At 43.5% G+C, this 21,192-nt stretch overlaps 1 protein-coding gene and 1 long non-coding RNA gene across 2 annotated transcripts in view; one reads left to right on the top strand and one right to left on the bottom strand.

Annotated features, from left to right (window-relative positions):
• Positions 1–18: 18 nt before the first annotated feature.
• Positions 19–3,654, bottom strand: LOC127930154 (uncharacterized). The gene is made up of 4 exons (XR_008137054.1): positions 3,392–3,654; positions 2,546–2,826; positions 1,879–2,026; positions 19–983 (listed from the first exon to the last, which is right to left on the bottom strand). It is a non-coding gene; the product is annotated as an uncharacterized LOC127930154 (long non-coding RNA).
• Positions 3,655–3,820: 166 nt separating this feature from the next.
• rnf213a (ring finger protein 213a) overlaps positions 3,821–21,192 on the top strand; it is a 64,184-nt gene continuing 46,812 nt past the window's right edge. Inside the window, exons 1-17 of the mRNA XM_052519597.1 lie at positions 3,821–4,130; positions 4,626–4,769; positions 7,432–7,592; positions 7,900–8,823; positions 10,003–10,196; positions 10,984–11,154; positions 11,347–11,549; positions 11,768–12,057; positions 12,486–12,745; positions 13,103–13,312; positions 13,932–14,124; positions 15,310–15,365; positions 15,461–15,638; positions 16,313–16,480; positions 16,596–16,694; positions 16,784–16,906; positions 21,011–21,192. The exon at positions 21,011–21,192 is cut by the window's right edge and continues 1 nt beyond it. Coding sequence (XP_052375557.1) covers positions 4,667–4,769; positions 7,432–7,592; positions 7,900–8,823; positions 10,003–10,196; positions 10,984–11,154; positions 11,347–11,549; positions 11,768–12,057; positions 12,486–12,745; positions 13,103–13,312; positions 13,932–14,124; positions 15,310–15,365; positions 15,461–15,638; positions 16,313–16,480; positions 16,596–16,694; positions 16,784–16,906; positions 21,011–21,192 — 3,515 coding nt within the window. The 5' untranslated portion in view covers positions 3,821–4,130; positions 4,626–4,666. The remainder of the gene's footprint in view (positions 4,131–4,625; positions 4,770–7,431; positions 7,593–7,899; positions 8,824–10,002; positions 10,197–10,983; positions 11,155–11,346; positions 11,550–11,767; positions 12,058–12,485; positions 12,746–13,102; positions 13,313–13,931; positions 14,125–15,309; positions 15,366–15,460; positions 15,639–16,312; positions 16,481–16,595; positions 16,695–16,783; positions 16,907–21,010) is intronic.

Here is a 21,192-nt window from a genome sequence, read left to right as displayed (position 1 = left end):
AATAGACAGAGCCCGGTCTTAAAGTCAAATAGCAGCCTTTATTCACGAGAGTACCGAATACGATACAGTTTACCACAGGTTATAAACTGAAAATGACGTCCTTAGTTTCAGCCCCAACCCGTGCCATCTCCGTTCCAGTACAAAGGCTGTATCTCAAGCCTTCCCACATCCGTCTCCCTACCAATTTAATATCATTTACGAGTCAAGGTTTTCTCGTGTAGATAAGCATTCTAGCCAGTCTGATTCATTTGTACCAAGGAACAGATAGTCATTGTTCTAACTCTTGACCACATTCACACACATTATATTCAGTACTGGGATCAAGAAAGAAAATTCATACATATACAGTAACATAATAGTATTCTGATTAGTACATATACAGTAACATAATAGTATTCTGATTAGTACATATACAATAACATAATAGTATTCTGATTAGTACATCCTGATTGAAATGTATACATAATTAGTCATTATAGATTTTAAAAAATCCCTTAACACTCTGATTTAGCCCACTGCAGAAAAAAGTACTTTAATTTAATTGTATGTACTTTATAGCTATCCTTAGCCATTATACTTTACAGTCTTAAGTAAAAATGTAAATAAATACATGAAGCGTATCAATCTCATTTATTTAGGTTGTATTTGTTTATGCAAATCCAAACATTAATCCATCAACTCTCCATGTGCACTCCTTCTGTGACCTACAGGGGATGACATAGAAACTCTCCTCTGAAACCCTCTTAAATGACAGATTTCCTCATAGAAATAGATCCATCACAGAACATACGACTTGAATGGAATGTTCTTTCTAATAATTCCACTTCCAGGACTACTCTCCATTTTCTGAGCTGAAGCATCACCATGGCATAGCCCCTTGACCTCATCATCTGAAGGTCATCCTGCTCTCCGGCTCCCTGAGCGAGACGGCCGGGTGCAGGGGATAGGAAGGCACCTTCTCGAAACCGCGGAAGACCCTGGCTCTGGACACAGAGAAGAAGGAGAGGTGACCCTGGTCACAGTCCATTTACAGCTCAATCTTACCAGGGTGCTACTGAGAGAGGTAGGGCTGAATGTTCCCATTGTGGCAGAGTCCTGAGTTCCCTTTCCTCAGCCTTGCAGTAGTGTTCTCCTGAGTGTCTGGCTCATCCCCTTTTTCTTGTTCTACCTCCCTCCTTACTTTTTGATACCTCTTTTCTTTCTCTCTTTTCTGGACCTACTCTTATCTTTGTCAACACTTTTCTTGAACCACCTTGCTCTCTTCCTTCGTGCGTGTGTGTCCATAGAGACCATTCCCACCTTCCTGCTGTTCCATCTCTTCCCTCTGAGGGTCTCAAATATACCTCCTGCTTCTTACAGTCCACCTACTTCCTCTTGGCGAACGCTGCTGCAAAAGCCTTTCCAATCCCCAACTTTCCAATCCCTAACTTAGCAATGTAAAGAATGTTAGCTGACATGGGCTAATCGACTATCTGCGACTGACATAAGAGTAGAACTGCTGATGCACAAACAGATTTCGTAATTGAGTCTTGTGTAGTCTACTATTCCAACTCACAGGAAGTTGCCAGTCTCACATTCGGAGAAAATATATAAAATGCAAAAGTTTGGGAGGGACTTGACTTAACATTATGACTCATGACATCGTGCTGAACCAAGGACAGAGGATATTTTCAGACCAGGACCTGTATTAATAAAGCGCCTCAGAGGAGTGCTGATCTAGAATCAGATCCCTCCCTGTCCATATATTCTTACTCATTATGATCCAAGATAAAACTGATCCTAGACCAGAACAAGCACTCTGACATGCTTTATCAATACCAGCCCTGAAGATGAATGCCTAGGATTTAGTTCGAACCCCAGTCAATAACACATGCTTACCTGTGTCCTCGTGACACTGCAGGATGGCGTCGAGCTGGACCACCAAGCCTCCATTCAAGACGAGCAGATTGGACGCCATCTTCTCCATGGCCCGGCTGTCCAGCTGAATGTCAGGGCAAAGAACCTGGTCAACCTCTTCTTTCGATAACTCATCATGTGGTTATAAGGGGAACACAAAGCTAGATTAGTTTTCCCTCGTCCCCCACCCTCATCATTCTGGTACTCGAATGACAGTAAAAGAATGACAGCACAAACAGCAATGATGTTACCAAACTTTGCATCTCCACTGTTCTTAAAGTAAATGTATTTTTGTCAAATATTCAGTGGAAATGGTTCAAAGTAAAGTCCTGTGCATCCAGTTGTACGGGTTGTTGAACTTGTCAATCATTGCTTTCTGTTTACGGGGGCGGCAGCAGACAGTGGTTGAAGCGTTGGACAGTAACCGGAATTTTCAAACCCCTGAGTGACAAACATCTGTCGTTCTCTGAACAGGCAGTTCTCAGCATCACTCTGTTATCATGGAATTGCCCACAATTAAGATGCAATGTTCAGTCACCGTTCAGATTTCCATACAGGTACATTAATAAATCAATGCCTATTCGTTAGAAAAACTCCTCTTCACTTCCCATCAGTGTCGACGAGCAGCCAAGCTGTATTCTAGACTTACTGTAATGTGATGCCAGCATTGTGTAACGTTCTCACTTTAGAGCCTGCTCTGGCCACTTGGCTGGGGGTGTAGTAGTAGTAGCCTATTAGGGTGGTGTAGAGACAGCTGAGTCACAGTGATTGTAGAGAAAACGTCTGGGGGAGCTGCACACAGAGTACCCCCATCCACGCAGGGTGTATGGGGAAATCCCTGGGCCAGAAACGTGATCTGTGAGATCCACTGTCATAAGTGGATGCTGCTCAGTGTTCACCCTCACCATTACAGTAGAGGAGGACTTGTGCCTAAAAAATACATTGTTATTATAATGTTCATGCAATTAAGTCATATCATATTACCTTGAATCTCATTCAAATTCTATGATTAAATAATTGCACAAAAAAGCAAATGTCAAAGGTGGTTAAAGCATTGCACATTTAACTTGGCATGCAAGTTGATGACAAATAACCAGAAAAGTTTGCTTTAATTAATGGGCACGGGGCCCAAACATACAGCAACTGCTATCAGTTCTTGATTAATCAATGAACCTTTATTAATTCACTTGGGGGAAAGAAGAATGGCAAAACATTATATGACCTTTACAGTTGGACAGTTTAAGGGCAAGAACACGCCATGTCATTCGGAAAACCCCCACCATGTAGCTGCCCTCGCTTGCCATGCATATGATAAATTGGGAACTCACTGAATAAAATAGTTGGACAGTGGACACGGATTAGCTTGTTGACGCCCATTTCTCACAAAACGAAAGTGTAATTCTACTTCACCCATTTCGTGGAATGGTAAAACAGACCCTCGTGTGATTAACACAGGTAAATGTATACAGTAGCAAAGCTATTTTCAATTACCTACCGTTAGCCAACTTTAGCACGGAGGGAGCCTTTTCTCCCCGAGAGACCTGTCCACATTCCCGGAGCCAAGAGACGAGCACTGAGGTCAGATGGTGTGGACGGCTTTGCCGGGCAACTCAATATGGCTAGCTAGCTCACGGTGTACTACGTAGCTAACAACTGTGTAGGCTATTTACCACACTAGTTAGATGGTAACTGCTTGAATCGAGGCAGTGGTTGGTGTCATGTCATAATAATGATGTAAATGTCAGATAGCAATACAGAACAAACTGCTGTACGTTGTCATGTCAGTGACGGGGTTTTGGCATTAATTTTCAATCGTTTAACGTTATATGGGAGATAGCTAGCTATATGTTAATCATCCGGGCTTTTGTTTAGCTGTTAGCCGCTATCTGGGTACCAGTCGTTTCAGCTAACATTACACTCTTTGTCGAGTGGATTGTAGCAATAGCTGAACAGAGCCTCGCCAGGCCAGCTAGAAAGCTTGTTATTGATAATGTCAGTGCATTTCATCGTCATTTCCGAGGAGCTCTTGCATTCGTCAATTGTAATACAGTTGACTAGTTCATTATCCAGGCACTAGGCTGTTGTGTAGTTCTCCAGAAACGAAAGAGGAAGTGGTTATCGGCTGGGTAGCAGAGGATTCGTTTCGGACTGGATAATGTATCAATCGCTGGGTGGGCAGAGTTGCGCATTCAGGAACACCAACACTATACTGACAACTTTCAACTTTTCCCAAGGTAAACAGGAGCTAGCTCGGTTGCAATGTTAATAAAATAATAATAATATATGCCATTTAGCAGACGCTTTTATCCAAAGCGACTTAGTCATGTGTGCATACATTCTACGTATGGGTGGTCCCGGGGATCGAACCCACTACCCTGGCGTTACAAGCGCCATGCTCTACCAACTGAGCTACAGAAGGACCATAACTACTTTGAAAAAATATTTAGGAAGGAAAAGCAATTTCTAGTTCACTTATTAGCTACATGAAAAATATGTTTGGGGGTAGAGCCATAACGTTAACAGAAGATATAGCCTGGACTGAAGATAACGTACTGCATGTATGGGGCAGTTATTATAGTCTGCCACAAAACAGATCCTAGAATATATTTGACTGGCTTTAGTTTAAGGAAGTGACTATACCTTTAGCTGACTAGTTGTTTCTCATATTTAATTGAAATTCAAGAACGTTTAAGTGAAATATATATTTTGTCCCGATTTCTGTCATACAGTGTTCCCTCTGAAATACTACAGACGCCATTGAAACTTCAAGATGAAGTGCACAGGTTGTGGCCATGTTGCGTTTGAGAAAACGGCTAGATTCTGCAGCCAGTGTGGCCATCAACTAGCTGCACCACCAGTCACCAAGGAGCCTGGTCAGTACTGCCCTGTAATGTTATATAAATAAATGTTCTTACTGTTTTACTTGAAGAAAGTAAATGGGGTTTTGTAAAAATGTCTGTGGAAATGGTTAAAAGTAATCCTTGTGCATAGATTTGTATGGTTTGTTTTACTTTGCAATCATTGGTTTTTGTTTGACAAACATTTAAAAATGAAAAATCTGTCATTGTCACTCGGTTACCGTGGAATTGCCTGTATACAGTCGTCATTAAAAATAAATAAAAATCTGACTCCGACCCTCCTGTCATGTAATCAAACTTGTCTGTACTTGAGTAAAATAACTACCAACTCTGTATCTTTATGAAGGCACATTTATTGCTAACTTGCAAGCCACATGAGAGAGAGAGATGCTTTCCTCATGAACCCTACATTCCCACAGGCCCTCATTAACATATGGCCAATCAGGATGCAGTATACAAATAATACACACCATCAAAATATCATTTATTTTACAACTGTAATGGTGAATGAAGAAAGAGGGGGATATATTTTAAATTGAACCTTTTATTTAACTAGGCTAGTCAGTTAAGGTCTCCCAAGTGGCACAGTGGTCTACGGAACTGCATCTCGGTGCAAGAGATGTCCCTGGTTCGACTCCAAGCTGTATCACATCCGGCTGTGATTGAGAGTCCCATAGGGTGTCGCACAATTGACCCAGCATCATTTGGGTTTGGCAGCCAAACCGGCTGCCATCTTGTATAAATTGATTTTGTCCCCCCACACCAAACGCGAATACGACACGCAGGTTAAAATATCAAAACAAACTCTGAACCAACTATATTAATTTGGGGACAGGTTGAAAAGCAATAAACATGTATGGCAATTTAGCTGGCCAGCTTGCACTTGCTAGCTAATTTGTCCTGGTCAACTAAATCGTTTCTAGTCATCCCTCCTCCTTCCAGGCTTTTTCTTCACTTGACTTTATATTGCGATTGGCAACTTTCATAAATGAGGTGCGTTACCGCCACTGACCTCATTCATCTTTCAGTCACCCACGTGGGTATAACCAATGAGGAGATGGTACCTGCTTCTATAAACCAATGAGGAGATGGGAGAGGCAGGACTTGCAGTGCGATCTGCGTCAGAAATAGAACTAACTTCTATTTTAGCCCTTGGCAATGCAGACACTCGTTGGCGTGCGCACAATCATTTAATAATATAGATTTCTACATTTATTTTGCAACAAGCGGTGTAGTCAGCCTGTTATTAGCTGACTTGCTTAGTTAAATCAATACAATTACACATTGTAAATAACAATGACGGCCTACACTGGCCAAACCCAGACGAAGCTGGTCCAATTGTGCGCCGCCCTTTGGGATTCCCAATCACGGCCGGATGTGATACAGCCTGCATTCGAACCAGGGTGTCTGTAGTGACGCCTCTAGCACTGAGATGCAGTGCCTTAGACCTCTGCGCCACTCGGGAGCCCCAATAGCCTACACCAATGTTCCTTCTAACCTGTGTGCAGCTCCCCTCTTACTGCCATGCAGATGAAATACCAGTGCGCACAGAAAAGCACGAGATTGAACTTCACTCAACTTTCTAAAGAGTTTCCCTCTTTAGTTAACACTATCAACGTGTCTCTCTGCTGTGGGACTTGTGCTCAAATCAACACTATATTAGACACTTTCAATGTAACATACCGAAACAAAATGAACTGTGCAAGAGTTAGTGCGTGAGATTTTCTTTTAGGCAGTGCACATTGGAGAAGGATTTGATTGCACTGACATGCAGAACTTATGCCCTTACTCTACACAGACCAGTGTGTCATAACCAATCAGCACTGTAGTAGGCCTAAATGAAAATAGCCATTGACATATATGCATCTGTGCATTTCACCTAGAACTGGACAACATCCGCTATCTTGAGTAGATATGCTTGTTTTGAAATCAAAGCGAGAGCTGCATGTAGCCACCTGTGCACATTTGTTCATATTCTTTTCTTGTTCGTGAGTTATTAGCCCAGTTGTAGCTAATTTCTAGTCAACAATGGGGAGTGGTTGCTTCCTACAAGAGCACAAAATGTGTGCATTTCTAGACATTTTTGAAAATCAAGTTATGTAAAGATCATTTTTTTATGTCTTAAAGGGGCAGTGTTGTATTTTGACATGGTCTTGAATAAGCTAAGTAGGCAGAGTGTAGCATATTTTTTCTGATTCTCTGTAATAAATGGCATGGGAATAATAATGAGTTTTATTTTGTAAAGTGGTTTCTTGCATCAAACAACACAACATTTTCAGTCACCTCCTTGTCTGAAGGACAAGTGGATAAACAGGTTCATGTCAAGCCCTGCATGTTTTTTTTCAGTCTCATGGAATGTAGGCCTACATTGAACACCACACATTTGCTGCTTCTGTAGTCTGAATGATAGTACAGCTATTTCCATGTTAAAATGTTATGGGATGCATTTTTCTCAATTGTTAACTGTAACTTAAAGCAGTTAAGCCTCAGTGTTCATAGTAAACGCACACCAATGTTCAAGTTTGTGCTCACTAGACCTGAAATTTGCTCAGTGCCGAAAATGTTTTGAGTGAACATTGGCCTACACCAGACAACTGAGGGAATTCTGATCAAGTTGACAATGTAATTCACAAGCACTAATGCAACTGATTATTTTTTTTTTGTTTTTCAAATGCAGACAACACTTCTGGAAGTTCACCTAAGCCGTTAGATCCATCACTGGAGAGTGTGAATGAGAAGACTGAAATGGAGAGTGATGTGTCAACCCTGAATAACCGGGAAACTAACACTTCTCCGAAGCGGCCCAATGAAGAGCCCAACAGCAACCCTAAGAAAAAGGTGGATATTAAAACCAACATGTTTTTGAGAACTTCCTCGTTCTAATTTCTGATTTTTAAAATTGATTCTGTGTTTGAAAATATTTTTATCTGAAGATTGTTGTTTTATCAGTCACTAAACTGTGTCAATAATACTGTCCAGGTATAGAAACTGACCACCTAGCTTGTAGGCCCCCAGGAAGAGTAGCTGCTGCTCCTGCAACAGCTAATAGGAATCCTAATAAGACACAAAATGTAAGTAATGTTGATTGAGAGAAGAGTGGATATACTAAGGTTTGTTCTCTTTTTTCAACCTTTGGCTCAATCAGAGAAAAAAGAGGAAGAGGACCAAGAAGAGGAAGGACTCTGACCAGCTAACCTCTGACCTGTCTGACATCTCCCTTATGGACAGCCATGGGAATAGCAGGAAACAGGACGTTGCAGAGTCCTCCGACAGCGATGCCAGTGCCATGGACGAGACACCCAACTCACTTTATGACACGTCTGCCTTAGTGGAGAAACCAGCCAGTGCATCAGCATCATCCGCAGCACCCAGTACAATCAGTCCATCTGGGAACACGTCTGACAATCAAGATCCTCCAAGCACTACCTCGTCACAGCCTGAGGCCAGCGCAGAGAGCCATTCTGCCGAAGGGAAAGATCAACAGCGCAGTGAAGACAAAGACCGATCTCAGTCACCTACAAAACAGACCTCCAAGTCGGCTCCGAATGACACTCCTGCCTCTCTCACCGACTCGGCTGGCAAATCCACCACAACCACCATCCCCCCTCTTCAGTCAGCCTCAGTGGTATCGGCGAAGACCACTGACCAGAAAGCTCCAAAGGATGCTGACGCAAAGACCGCTGACCAGAAAGCTCCAAAGGCTGCTGATGACGTAAAGACCGCTGAACAGAAAGCTCCAAAGGCTGCTGACGCAAAGACCGCTGAACAGAAAGCTCCAAAGGATGCTGACGCAAAGACCGCTGAACAGAAAGCTCCAAAGGCTGCTGACGCAAAGACCGCTGAACAGAAATCTCCAAAGGATGCTGACGCAAAGAGCACTAAGAACAAGAAAGACGTGGCCAACTCAAAGCAGACGAACCTGAACCAGAATGCGAACGTGAACCAGAATGCTAAGCAGAACCAGACCAGACAAGACAAACAGAAAGGGACAGATGATCAGCAGAACCAGGATTCGAAGCAAACCACCGCTGGTAATAAGATGGTGTTTGGCACTCAGAAGAAATCAGAGGTAATGTAGCTGCTTGACACTACAAAATACACTGAGGGTACAAAACATGCTCTTTCCATGACATAGACTGACCAGGTGAATCCATGTGAAAGCTATGATCCCTTATTGACTTCACTTGTTAAATCCACTTCAAGCCTTGAGACAATTGAGACATGGAGTGTGTATGTGTGCCGTTCAGAGGGTGAATGGGCAAGACAAAATATTGAAGTGCCTTTGGGTATAGTAGTAGGTGCCAGGCGCATCGGTTTTGACTGTGTCAAGAACTGCAAGGCTGCTGGACATTTTAACACCTTGTAGAGTCCATGCCCCGACAAATTGAGGCTGTTCTAAGGGCACAATATAAGGTATTCCTAATGTTTTGTACACTGGGCCAATTGTGCGCCGTCCTATGGGACTCCAGGCCACGGCTGGTTGTGGCGCAGCCCGGAATATGAACCCGGGTCTGCGATGCAGTGCCTTAGACCGCTGCGCCACTCAGGAGAAGCAGGTTTTCTTTTTCAATCAAATATATTTGTGTTGCTATGATACGGGCTAGTATTTATTTCCATAGGGTAACCCTAACTTAATATAGCCCGTATTATAAACCTGTATTATGGCAACATTTGCCACCATGTGTGCTAATGAACTAGATTTGTCAAAAATACTGCTTAGACTAGGTTATTATGGCTGATGGAGTTTGTTTTGCCTAAGGGTGTGGGGGGAGCTTGTTTCCTTCCCTGGCGTGGTGTGTGTTTGAGATCAACTACATTGTCGTCAGATTGCGCAGAACCACTGATCTAAAAATCACCTAATTTTAGTCTTGAGCAATTATATTCTGTGCTTCACCCTGCTGAAACTCATCCCCTCAAACACACTATTTACATTTTAACATTTGACTTACAATCAGCACATTCAATTAAGATTGGTATAACAAGCACATATCAGAGTCATTTCAAGTGAAACCTTCCTCATAAAAGCAGGTATCAGTTAAATCCGTGCTAGTAAGAAAATATAAGTTCCAGTATTCACACGAGAAAGATGAGTAAGGTAGTAAGGTGTTCTGTTTTCCCCCTAGGTGTAGGGTGCAAGGGAGGTCAACCAAGGTACTGAGAGACCGTCTCTTCAAAGAGTACCTTGGTTGACCTCTGGCCAGGTGGAGAGCAGACTGATCCTCAAACTGTCTGTTTCCCCTCATGCCAGGTGGAGAGCAGAGGCTCCAGTGTGGACCCACAGGTGAAGGTGGAGAACATGGAGGTCCAGCAGCAGCCTTCCCGTGGGGGGGGAGATGCCTCCTCCTCTACACCACAGAACCCAGGCGTCAAGAAAGAGAAACAGAAAGACAACAAAAGCGAAGACTCTGAAACCAAGGGTCAGGATGTTCCACCGCCAAAAAGGTATTTACAAGTCTTGTGTTGTTCATAACAGAAATCACACAATTATAACACGAAGAACCTAAAAGGCACACTTTTCTTGCATTGATCAACATCTATAGCTGCACAAAAGCACTTTCAAAATCACCCACAGACTCGCACAGCGCTACTATCTACTATTGTCTGTGTACACAATGTTGTGTTTATTTCCAAACACGTTTCTGAGAGAGGAAATCCACTCTAACTACAGGTACAGAAGCAAAGTAAGTATTCATACTCCTTGACTTATTCTACATGTTGTTGTCTTCCAGCCTGAATTCAAAATGGTTTAAATACATGTATTTGTCTCAACAATCTACAAACAATACACCATAATGACGTAATAATGTTTTTAGAATTTTTGCAAATTGATTGAAAAGTAAATACAGAAATATTTCATTTACATAATTATTCACACCCCTAAGTTAATAATTTGTAGAAGCGCTGTTGGTGGCGATTTCAGCTGTGAATCTTTTTGGGTAAGTCTCTAAGAGCATTTCACTTGTCAAGCTCTGTCGCGTTGATCGTTACTTGCTAGACAGCCATTTTCAAGGCTGGTGTGAATCCTTTCTGAGTGCACTGTATGAGGAAGGGTGGAGATGGAACCCCAGTCTCCGGTGGGGGAGGTGCTTGTGCCCGGGAGTGTTACACATTCGACCATGGATCAGCACATTTTAAATCCCTTTTATCAGTACCGATCACGCATACCGCCACTTGGCTAATACAATACTCATGATTATACTCTTATTCATTTTGTTTGGTCCAATTGCAGGATTCCTCCAGGGAAAAAACAGGTCTCTGCAAGTGAGAGACTCACAATCTATTTCCACGCTGTCCTCTCGAAGGATTTCAAGCTGAACCCGGACGAGGATCGCATCTTCATCAGGGCTGGGGGGGACATTGGGAACTGGAAAACCAATTCCGTTGAGCTCACTGTGTCTAAGTAGGTTTTTATATACATGTATCAGCCGTCAAGACAGTTTAGCCAAATATGTTGAATATTTATTCAATAGGAACCTGCTTATAATGTTCAACGTTGTTCCATCTATCTCACATAGAAAACAACTGACTCGTGGTGGGGGTTAAATGTATATGATGTGTAACAGAGGATAAACCAATGCATTACCTCCTACAGGGATCTTGGAGAGCATGGGTTCCTAGTCGAAGGGAGCTTGATCACAAGCAAATCTAATGCAACTGTGTCCATACCATACAAGTACCTCGTCTACAAGCTTAAAAAGCAAAAGTACGAGTATGAGTACATATACAAACTGGATTCTAACTACCCCACCACCAACAGATGTCTTTTTGTCAAATCCCATCTGCTTAATGAAGAAGGTGGGTGCAGTTGCTATAACAACTTCTATAGCAGTTCTTTATTGTAAGTCACTGATTTTAAAATGTTCCATTTTCTTCATGTAAGTTCAAAACCTTGTTGATTTTTATCATACATCTATTTGGTATTGCTCGTCTATTTTGCTCACACTGTCTTACATGTGAGGAAATTGTTTAAAATGTACGCAAATATATTAAGCAATGATTTTGTTTGGTTTCAGGGGACTGGCATCAGTATGATGACATCATCTGTGTGGAGCCATCCAAGAACGTGCTCAAGCGGCTAAAAGACGCTTTATGGCCGGAACAAAGGAAAAGTGTCATCGAAGGCCGAGAAATTGCTGGGAAAGTTATGCTGGAGAGTATATTTGACCTCCTCAGGAGCTGGACTGACATTAACTTCAAGAGTTTCCTCAATCAGCTGAATCAGTTTTACCAGATCTACGGGAACCCGTTTGTCTATGAGGAGACACACAAGAAATGGTACTCCTTAGACTACGACGAAAAAGATGTAAGTGAAATTGTTAATGTCTGTTTGGCCTTTGCTTGTTTTGCTGTCTCCTGCCCTGCCTCCCATCTTCTGATTTATCCCAGTTATTTTGTTGCTGTTAGAAGGGAAATGAGAGCAAGCATTTCGCTGTGTCTATTTGCTTGACTTGTAGAAAAGATGACACCCACTCATATGATTTTAACTCTGCCCAATAAACGTGCGGACGCTGCACAATGCTGTAAATGTATAGAGGTAATATTGTGTGTGGGAATGATCATTTCTATAATGATTGATGTTGTTTTTTCACATGTATTTTTCATTTGGTTGTCTTATTGTACGTTTCTTTTGTATGTGGAAGGAAAAAGCAAATGGATGAGTGTTGAGTTGCAGTGTGCAACCGTCCCCAAAACAAATCTGTTAACATTCACTGTTTGTTCTGCCTCCCCAAGGTCAGGAAGCTGCTGAAGCAGTTCATGCTGGATAACGTTGTTCCTCAGCTGCAGAAGGAGGGTGAGGGGAAGAGCTGCTTCATCCAGGACCCCATGAGGGCAGCTGTGGTCATGCTGTACGTGTGGAAGAAGTTCGGCCTCAAGCTGGACCACGGAGAGTCCACCCGGCTCTGCAGCGCCCTGTGCTTGCCCAAGCTGCCCAAAGACTCCTTTCTGCAGTACTGGACCGACTTCGCCCAAGCCGTCTCCGGTCTCAAAAAGTGGGTTTTGGCGTCAGGATTTCTGCTTATTTTTTGCCTATTGCAGACATTATGATTATTGTTTTAATTTTATACAATATGTAATCATTTGTATTAGTCAAACTGAGTAATATATTTTATACACATCTTCTCAAAACAGTTTCTAACAAAGTGCTTGTTAGTGGATGAGTTGATGCTGAGTTAGTGGATGAGTTGATGCTGAGTTAGTGGATGAGTTGATGCTGAGTTAGTGGATGAGTTGATGCTGAGTGAGTGGATGAGTTGATGCTGAGTTAGTGGATGAGTTGACGGATGAGTTAATGCTGATGCATTTCTTTTTGTGTGAAAATCAACCTGTTGTATTTTTCTCTGCACTAGCCTGCCAGACATGTTGGTGGCTCTGATCAACAGTGTGAAGACTGAAGGGCCCCGGTGGATTTTGGTGCTCCCCCTGCTCCACCTCCTCAAGGGATCCTCCAAACCGTTCACACCCATATCTACCACAGTCACCCCCAAGTACGAGCAGTCCTGGGCGGGCCTCCAAGGCCTCAAAGGAGACCACATGACACACAACAGCCAGGACAGGAGGTACAGTACTTCCATTCTCCCTGTGGTATTAGAAAATCATTCTTATTGTCTCACTAGACTACGCTAAAGGTTTGGCCTTTCGTAATTATGTCCTGTTCCTTTTTTGGTAAACAAACAAAGAAATTAAATACCCTGTAGAAATTCCTAAAAATTATATATATATATATATTATACATATTGCCGCCGGGTAAGTATTCAGACCCCTTCACTTTTTCCACATTTTGTTACGTTACATTGATAAAATGTTTTAAAAAATCTTCAGAAATCTACACACTCTCAAGGATGATCAACAGAAACAGGATGCACCTGAGTTCAATTTTCTAGTCTCATAGCAAAGGGTCTGAATACTTATGTAAATAAGGTATTTCTGTTTTTTATTTTTAATACATTTGTAAAAAAAACATTCTAAACCTGTTTTCGCTTTGTCATTATGGGTTATTGTGTGTTGATTGCTGAGTTTGAATTTTTTTATTTAATCATTTTTTAAATAAAGTTGTAATGTAACAAAATGTGGAACTAGTGGAGGGGTCTGAATACTTTCTGAAAACACTGTATATCATTTAGATATTTTATTGATGATATCCCATCTTTTTTCCCTCTTTTTAATTTTTTTTTTTAGAGCGATGTTGAATCTCATGAAAAACAATGGCCATCTGGTTGAGGTGGACAGACTAGTGTCTCGGTCCTGGATGTGTCTGATGACCATAGAGGACTTGGTGGAATGCAGCATACTCATCAACGTGGAACTGCTGGACCTGCTCCAAGTCTTCACTCTGAGGGCACCTCAAGATGTCACCTACAGCAACAAGCAGGTGAGCTGGACACTAGTTTCCCCCCTGACTACATTGCCTACAGAAAGTATTCACACCCCTTGATTTACTCCACATTTTGTTGCAAAGTGAGATTAAAATGGATTTACTTTACTTGTTAACGATCTACACAAAATATTCTAACATTTTGTAAAAACAAATATATAAAAATATATTACAGTATTAAACCCCAAGAGTCAATACATGTTAGAATCACATTTGGCAGCAATTACAACTGTGAGTCTTTCTGGGAGTTTTTCACACCTGGATTGTGCAACATTTGCCCATTTATTCTTTTCAAATCTCTTCCAGCTCTGTCAAATGTGTTGTTGATCATTGCTAGACCACCATTTTCTGGTCTTGCCATTGATTTTAAAGTAGATTTAAGTCAAAGCTGTAACTCGGCCACTCCGGAACATTCACTGTCTTCTTGGTAAGCAACTCCAGTGTAGATTTGGCCTTGTGTTTTAGGTTGTTGTCCTGCTGAAAAGGTGAATTTATCTACGAGTGTCTGGTGGAAAGTAGACAGAACAAGTTTTTAATCTAGGATGTTTACCTCCATTCCATTTCAGCTGATTATTTAAACTGATTGGTTATGTGTCTTGTTAAGCAAATTATTACTGTCATTTATTTAGGCTTGCCATAACACAAAGGTTGTACTTATTGACTCAAGATATTTCAGCTTTGTATTTTTAATGAATTAGTGAAACATTTGAAATCATTCCACTTTGATATTATGGGGTATTATGTGTAGTCCAGTGACAATCTGAATGTAAACATAATTTAAATTCAGGTTGTAACACAACAAAACGTGGAAAAAGTCAAGTCAGGTGTGAATACTTTCTTAAGGCACAGTATGGTAAAGCCCGTTGAGCTACTGGTAAGTGTGCTATATAGCTAAATCCAATCAGTTGTTTTTATAACTAGTTGAAGAAGTAATACCCTGTAGGAGTGGGCTATGGTAGTTTAGCGGTCTTAGCCGCTGCCTCCAGAACAGAGGAGTGTAAATATAGGAGTACATATCATATACTCCTGCAGCATGGGTTTGAATCCGGCCCACCGCTTTTTCAGCATCCTCTCTCCTCTATCTCTATCCAATAAACCCAGAATGTTTTTATAAGTATTATAGAGCATTGAAAGTTTCAAATCAACGTGTTTTTTAACAATTTGTTTTTTTCTGCCCTGCAGTATGTGTCGGACACTCTCTCACATATTCAAAGCAATCTCATCGAAGAGAAATACAGGTGATTGACTTACTGTAACTCATCTGGTTCACTCGTTTCCTTTTGATCTTTGATGATAGTTACTGTACAACGTCCACTGTTTTTTGTGGTTGCAGTTGTTTCAGTGAGGCGTATGGCAGAGAGTGCTTGGCAACTGCAGTGAAGCTTTTTGAGAAGATCTGCAAAGGAGTCCGATCCACTTCAACCTACACACAGAACTTCACAGACATCCCTGTGGCATGCATGAACATGGTTGTCTCAATATCGGAGTTTGCCCGGGCCTTTGAGTCACAGGTATGTGGAGTTCAAGTAGAAAATGTCTGATGACTCATTTAGACTTTGCCCAAGATAAGCGGTTGGCCAACAGTATGTATGTACTGACTCTCTAGATAACAAGGTTATTTATTAAACAGAAAATACATTAAGAAAGACGTCTTTGAATCTGACCACTATCTTGTATTTCAGGGAATTTTCAGGGATGTCACAATACTATATTATCATAATACATAGGTGCCGATACGATATGTATCGGGATTCTATATGTATCATGATTCTTTATTGCGATTCTATGTTGCAAACATATTGATCACTATATGTCTGCTGCAGAGCGATAAGAGCGAGCATGAGAAAAACTAGTTTTGATCAAGTTCGGGGAAATAATAGTTTCAAAACATGTTGTTTCACTATTTAAAAAGAAGATGGAGAACAAGCCCTAAAAGGAGAAATACCAGAGTTTTGGTGCAGGTACAGCTGACTAGTTCAGACCATAGAAAAATATTTACTAGAACGGACATTCCTATTTAAGTCAATTTTCTGTCATGGGTGGACCGGTGGCCATATTGAGTGTACCCATGAGTGTTCCAGTCAAATTGCTGTGGTTTGAGGGTCTTTGTCCATTCTAGTAGTTGTATTTCTATGGTTGAGACATTTCCGAAAAAGGATGGAAATAACTTATCATTCCTTTCCAGGCAACTACGGACGTGGAAAGAGAGCATATGCATGCCAAGGAGCTGGATCTGCTATCCGAGGCGATGGTGATCGTCAGATCCTGGATCGGCACAACCTTCAGAGATCGGTTGCTAGCCAGGAGTGTGACCACCTTGTACCTCAGTGTAAATGTCACCACAGAGATAGAGGTGAGAAAATTATTCATTTTTGTTGTGCAAATCGTGACCTTGATTTTTCTTTTTTCATGTGTAGTTCTATAATATATATTTTTTTTACTGACAATGCTCTTTTGTTATTTGCCAGATGTGGAACAACATAATCTCTCTCAAGTTCGCCAATGACGATTTCACAAAAGAATGGAGACAAACGTTCACTAGGGACTTGGAGGGCAAATTGAAACAGGTATGACACTTCAACACATACAGTAGAATTGAGACCAGACTCTGATATCCATTGGTGAAATGACTGAAATACCTTTTCTGCACTTCTAGGAGTCTCCTCTGGATCAGATAGAGATCTACTGTTCCAAGATTGAGGTCCTGAATGAATCTCACCCTCACGTAGCCAAGACTATTGAGAAATGTGCCCTAGAAGCTGTCACCTCACTGTGCCAGGTAAGTAGACTGGTTACACTTGACTTAAATGCAGATTCAATATACAGTAGCAGTCAAGTTTGGACAAAACTACTCATTCGAGGGTCTTTCTTTATTTGCACTATTTTCTACATTGTAGAATAATACTGAAGACATCAAAACTACTAGGAATCATGTAGTAACCAAAAAAGTGTCAAACAAAAATCTAAATATTTGGGGGATTCTTCAAAGTAGCAACCCTTTGCCTTGATGACTGCTTTGCACACTCTTGGCATTCTCTCCACCAGCTTCATGAGGTAGTCACCTGGAATGCATTTCAATTAACAGGTATGCCTTGATAAAAGTTCATTTGTGGAATTTCTTTCCTTAATGCGTTTAAGCCAATCGGTTGTGTTGTGACAAGGTAGGGGGGTATATAGAAGATGGCCCTATTTGGTCAAATTCCAAGTCCATATTTAACAAGAACTGCTCAAATAAACAAAGAGAAATGACAGTCCATCATTACTTTAAGACACGAAGGTCAGTCAATCCGGAAAACCATCACGCGCTATGATGAAACTGGCTCTCAAGAGGACCGCCACAGGAAAGGAAGACCCAGAGTTTACATTTACATTTAAGTCATTTAGCAGACGCTCTTATCCAGAGCGACTTACAAATTGGTGCATTCACCTTATGACATCCAGTAGAGCAGTCACTTTACAATAGTGCATCTAAATCTTAAAGGGGGGGGGGTGAGAAGGATTACTTATCCTATCCTAGGTATTCCTTAAAGAGGTGGGGTTTCACGTGTCTCCGGAAGGTGGTGATTGACTCCGCTGTCCTGGCGTCGTGAGGGAGTTTGTTCCACCATTGGGGGGCCAGAGCAGCGAACAGTTTTGACTGGGCTGAGCGGGAACTGTACTTCCTCAGTGGTAGGGAGGCGAGCAGGCCAGAGGTGGATGAACGCAGTGCCCTTGTTTGGGTGTAGGGCCTGATCAGAGCCTGGAGGTACTGAGGTGCCGTTCCCCTCACAGCTCCGTAGGCAAGCACCATGGTCTTGTAGCGGATGCGAGCTTCAACTGGAAGCCAGTGGAGAGAGCGGAGGAGCGGGGTGACGTGAGAGAACTTGGGACGGTTGAACACCAGACGGGCTGCGGCGTTCTGGATGAGTTGTAGGGGTTTAATGGCACAGGCAGGGAGCCCAGCCAACAGCGAGTTGCAGTAATCCAGACGGGAGATGACAAGTGCCTGGATTAGGACCTGCGCCGCTTCCTGTGTGAGGCAGGGTCGTACTCTGCGGATGTTGTAGAGCATGAACCTACAGGAACGGGCCACCGCCTTGATGTTAGTTGAGAACGACAGGGTGTTGTCCAGGATCACGCCAAGGTTCTTAGCGCTCTGGGAGGAGGACACAATGGAGTTGTCAACCGTGATGGCGAGATCATGGAACGGGCAGTCCTTCCCCGGGAGGAAGAGCAGCTCCGTCTTGCCGAGGTTCAGCTTGAGGTGGTGATCCGTCATCCACACTGATATGTCTGCCAGACATGCAGAGATGCGATTCGCCACCTGGTCATCAGAAGGGGGAAAGGAGAAGATTAATTGTGTGTCGTCTGCATAGCAATGATAGGAGAGACCATGTGAGGTTATGACAGAGCCAAGTGACTTGGTGTATAGCGAGAATAGGAGAGGGCCTAGAACAGAGCCCTGGGGGACACCAGTGGTGAGAGCGCGTGGTGAGGAGGCAGATTCTCGCCACGCCACCTGGTAGGAGCGACCTGTCAGGTAGGACGCAATCCAAGCGTGGGCCGCGCCGGAGATGCCCAACTCGGAGAGGGTGGAGAGGAGGATCTGATGGTTCACAGTATCGAAGGCAGCCGATAGGTCTAGAAGGATGAGAGCAGAGGAGAGAGAGTTAGCTTTAGCGGTGCGGAGCGCCTCCGTGATACAGAGAAGAGCAGTCTCAGTTGAATGACTAGTCTTGAAACCTGACTGATTTGGATCAAGAAGGTCATTCTGAGAGAGATAGCAGGAGAGCTGGCCAAGGACGGCACGTTCAAGAGTTTTGGAGAGAAAAGAAAGAAGGGATACTGGTCTGTAGTTGTTGACATCGGAGGGATCGAGTGTAGGTTTTTTCAGAAGGGGTGCAACTCTCGCTCTCTTGAAGACGGAAGGGACGTAGCCAGCGGTCAGGGATGAGTTGATGAGCGAGGTGAGGTAAGGGAGAAGGTCTCCGGAAATGGTCTAGAGAAGAGAGGAGGGGATAGGGTCAAGCGGGCAGGTTGTTGGGCGGCTGGCCGTCACAAGACGCGAGATTTCATCTGGAGAGAGAGGGGAGAAAGAGGTCAGAGCATAGGGTAGGGCAGTGTGAGCAGAACCAGCGGTGTCGTTTGACTTAGCAAACGAGGATCGGATGTCGTCGACCTTCTTTTCAAAATGGTTGACGAAGTCATCTGCAGAGAGGGAGGAGGGGGAGGGGGAGGAGGATTCAGGAGGGAGGAGAAGGTGGCAAAGAGCTTCCTAGGGTTAGAGGCAGATGCTTGGAATTTAGAGTGGTAGAAAGTGGCTTTAGCAGCAGAGACAGAGGAGGAAAATGTAGAGAGGAGGGAGTGAATGGAGGGATGAATGGAGGATCCGCAGGGAGGCGAGTTTTCCTCCATTTCCGCTCGGCTGCCCGGAGCCCTGTTCTGTGAGCTCGCAATGAGTCGTCGAGCCACGGAGCGGGAGGGTAGGACCGAGCCGGCCTGGAGGATAGGGGACATAGAGAGTCAAAGGATGCAGAAAGGGAGGAGAGGAGGGTTGAGGAGGCAGAATCAGGAGACAGGTTGGAGAAGGTTTGAGCAGAGGGAAGAGATGATAGGATGGAAGAGGAGAGAGTAGCGGGGGCGAGAGAGCGAAGGTTGGGACGGCGCGATACCATCCGAGTAGGGGCAGTGTGGGAAGTGTTGGATGAGAGCGAGAGGGAAAAGGATACAAGGTAGTGGTCGGAGACTTGGAGGGGAGTTGCAATGAGGTTAGTGGAAGAACAGCATCTAGTAAAGATGAGGTCGAGCGTATTGCCTGCCTTGTGAGTAGGGGGGGAAGGTGAGAGGGTGAGGTCAAAAGAGGAGAGGAGTGGAAAGAAGGAGGCAGAGAGGAATGAGTCAAAGGTAGACGTGGGGAGGTTAAAGTCGCCCAGCACTGTGAGAGGTGAGCCGTCCTCAGGAAAGGAGCTTATCAAGGTATCAAGCTCATTGATGAACTCTCCGAGGGAACCTGGAGGGCGATAAATGATAAGGATGTTAAGCTTGAAAGGGCTGGTAACTGTGACAGCATGGAATTCAAAGGAGGCGATAGACAGATGGGTGAGGGGAGAAAGAGAGAATGACCACTTGGGAGAGATGAGGATCCCGGTGCCACCACCCCGCTGACCAGAAGCTCTCGGGGTGTGCGAGAACACGTGGGCGGACGAAGAGAGAGCAGTAGGAGTAGCAGTGTTGTCTGTGGTGATCCATGTTTCCGTCAGTGCCAAGAAGTCGAGGGACTGGAGGGAGGCATAGGCTGAGATGAACTCTGCCTTGTTGGCCGCAGATCGGCAGTTCCAGAGGCTACCGGAGACCTGGAACTCCACGTGGGTCGTGCGCGCTGGGACCACCAGATTAGGGTGGCCGCGGCCACGCGGTGTGGAGCGTTTGTATGGTCTGTGCAGAGAGGAGAGAACAGGGATAGACAGACACATAGTTGACAGGCTACAGAAGAGGCTACGCTAATGCAAAGGAGATTGGAATGACAAGTGGACTACACGTCTCGAATGTTCAGAAAGTTAAGCTTATGCAGCAAGAATCTTATTGACTAAAATGATTAAAATGATACAGTACTGCTGAAGTAGGCTAGCTGGCAGTGGCTGCGTTGTTGACACTACACTAATCAAGTCGTTCCGTTGAGTGTAATAGTTTCTGCAGTGCTGCTTACCTCTGCTACAGAGGATAAGTTCATTAGAGTTAACTGTCTCTCATGAGGACCACCACAGGAAAGGAAGACCCAGAGTTACCTCTGCTACAGAGGATAAGTTCATTAGAGTTAACTGTCTCTCATGAGGACCGCCACAGGAAAGGAAGACCCAGAGTTACCTCTGGGTTATCTCTTCAATGTTTTTTTCTTCTCACACAGAGCAAGTCTGAGGGTAAACTCTTTGACCGGATGAAGATCAACTATAAGTATGGCAAACTCATCTCAACCATCATCCAGAAGTCCTGGCCGAGAGATGAGCGTGGTGATTACCACGAAGACGACGACGTGGTCTTTCAACACTTGCTCTCCTGGACAGCCGCCAAGAACATCTTCCAGCTACA

The sequence above is a fragment of the Oncorhynchus keta genome, chromosome 5, assembly GCF_023373465.1.
Source record: "Oncorhynchus keta strain PuntledgeMale-10-30-2019 chromosome 5, Oket_V2, whole genome shotgun sequence".
Lineage (NCBI taxonomy): Eukaryota > Metazoa > Chordata > Actinopteri > Salmoniformes > Salmonidae > Oncorhynchus > Oncorhynchus keta.
This window is presented reverse-complemented; position numbering and strand designations above follow the sequence as displayed.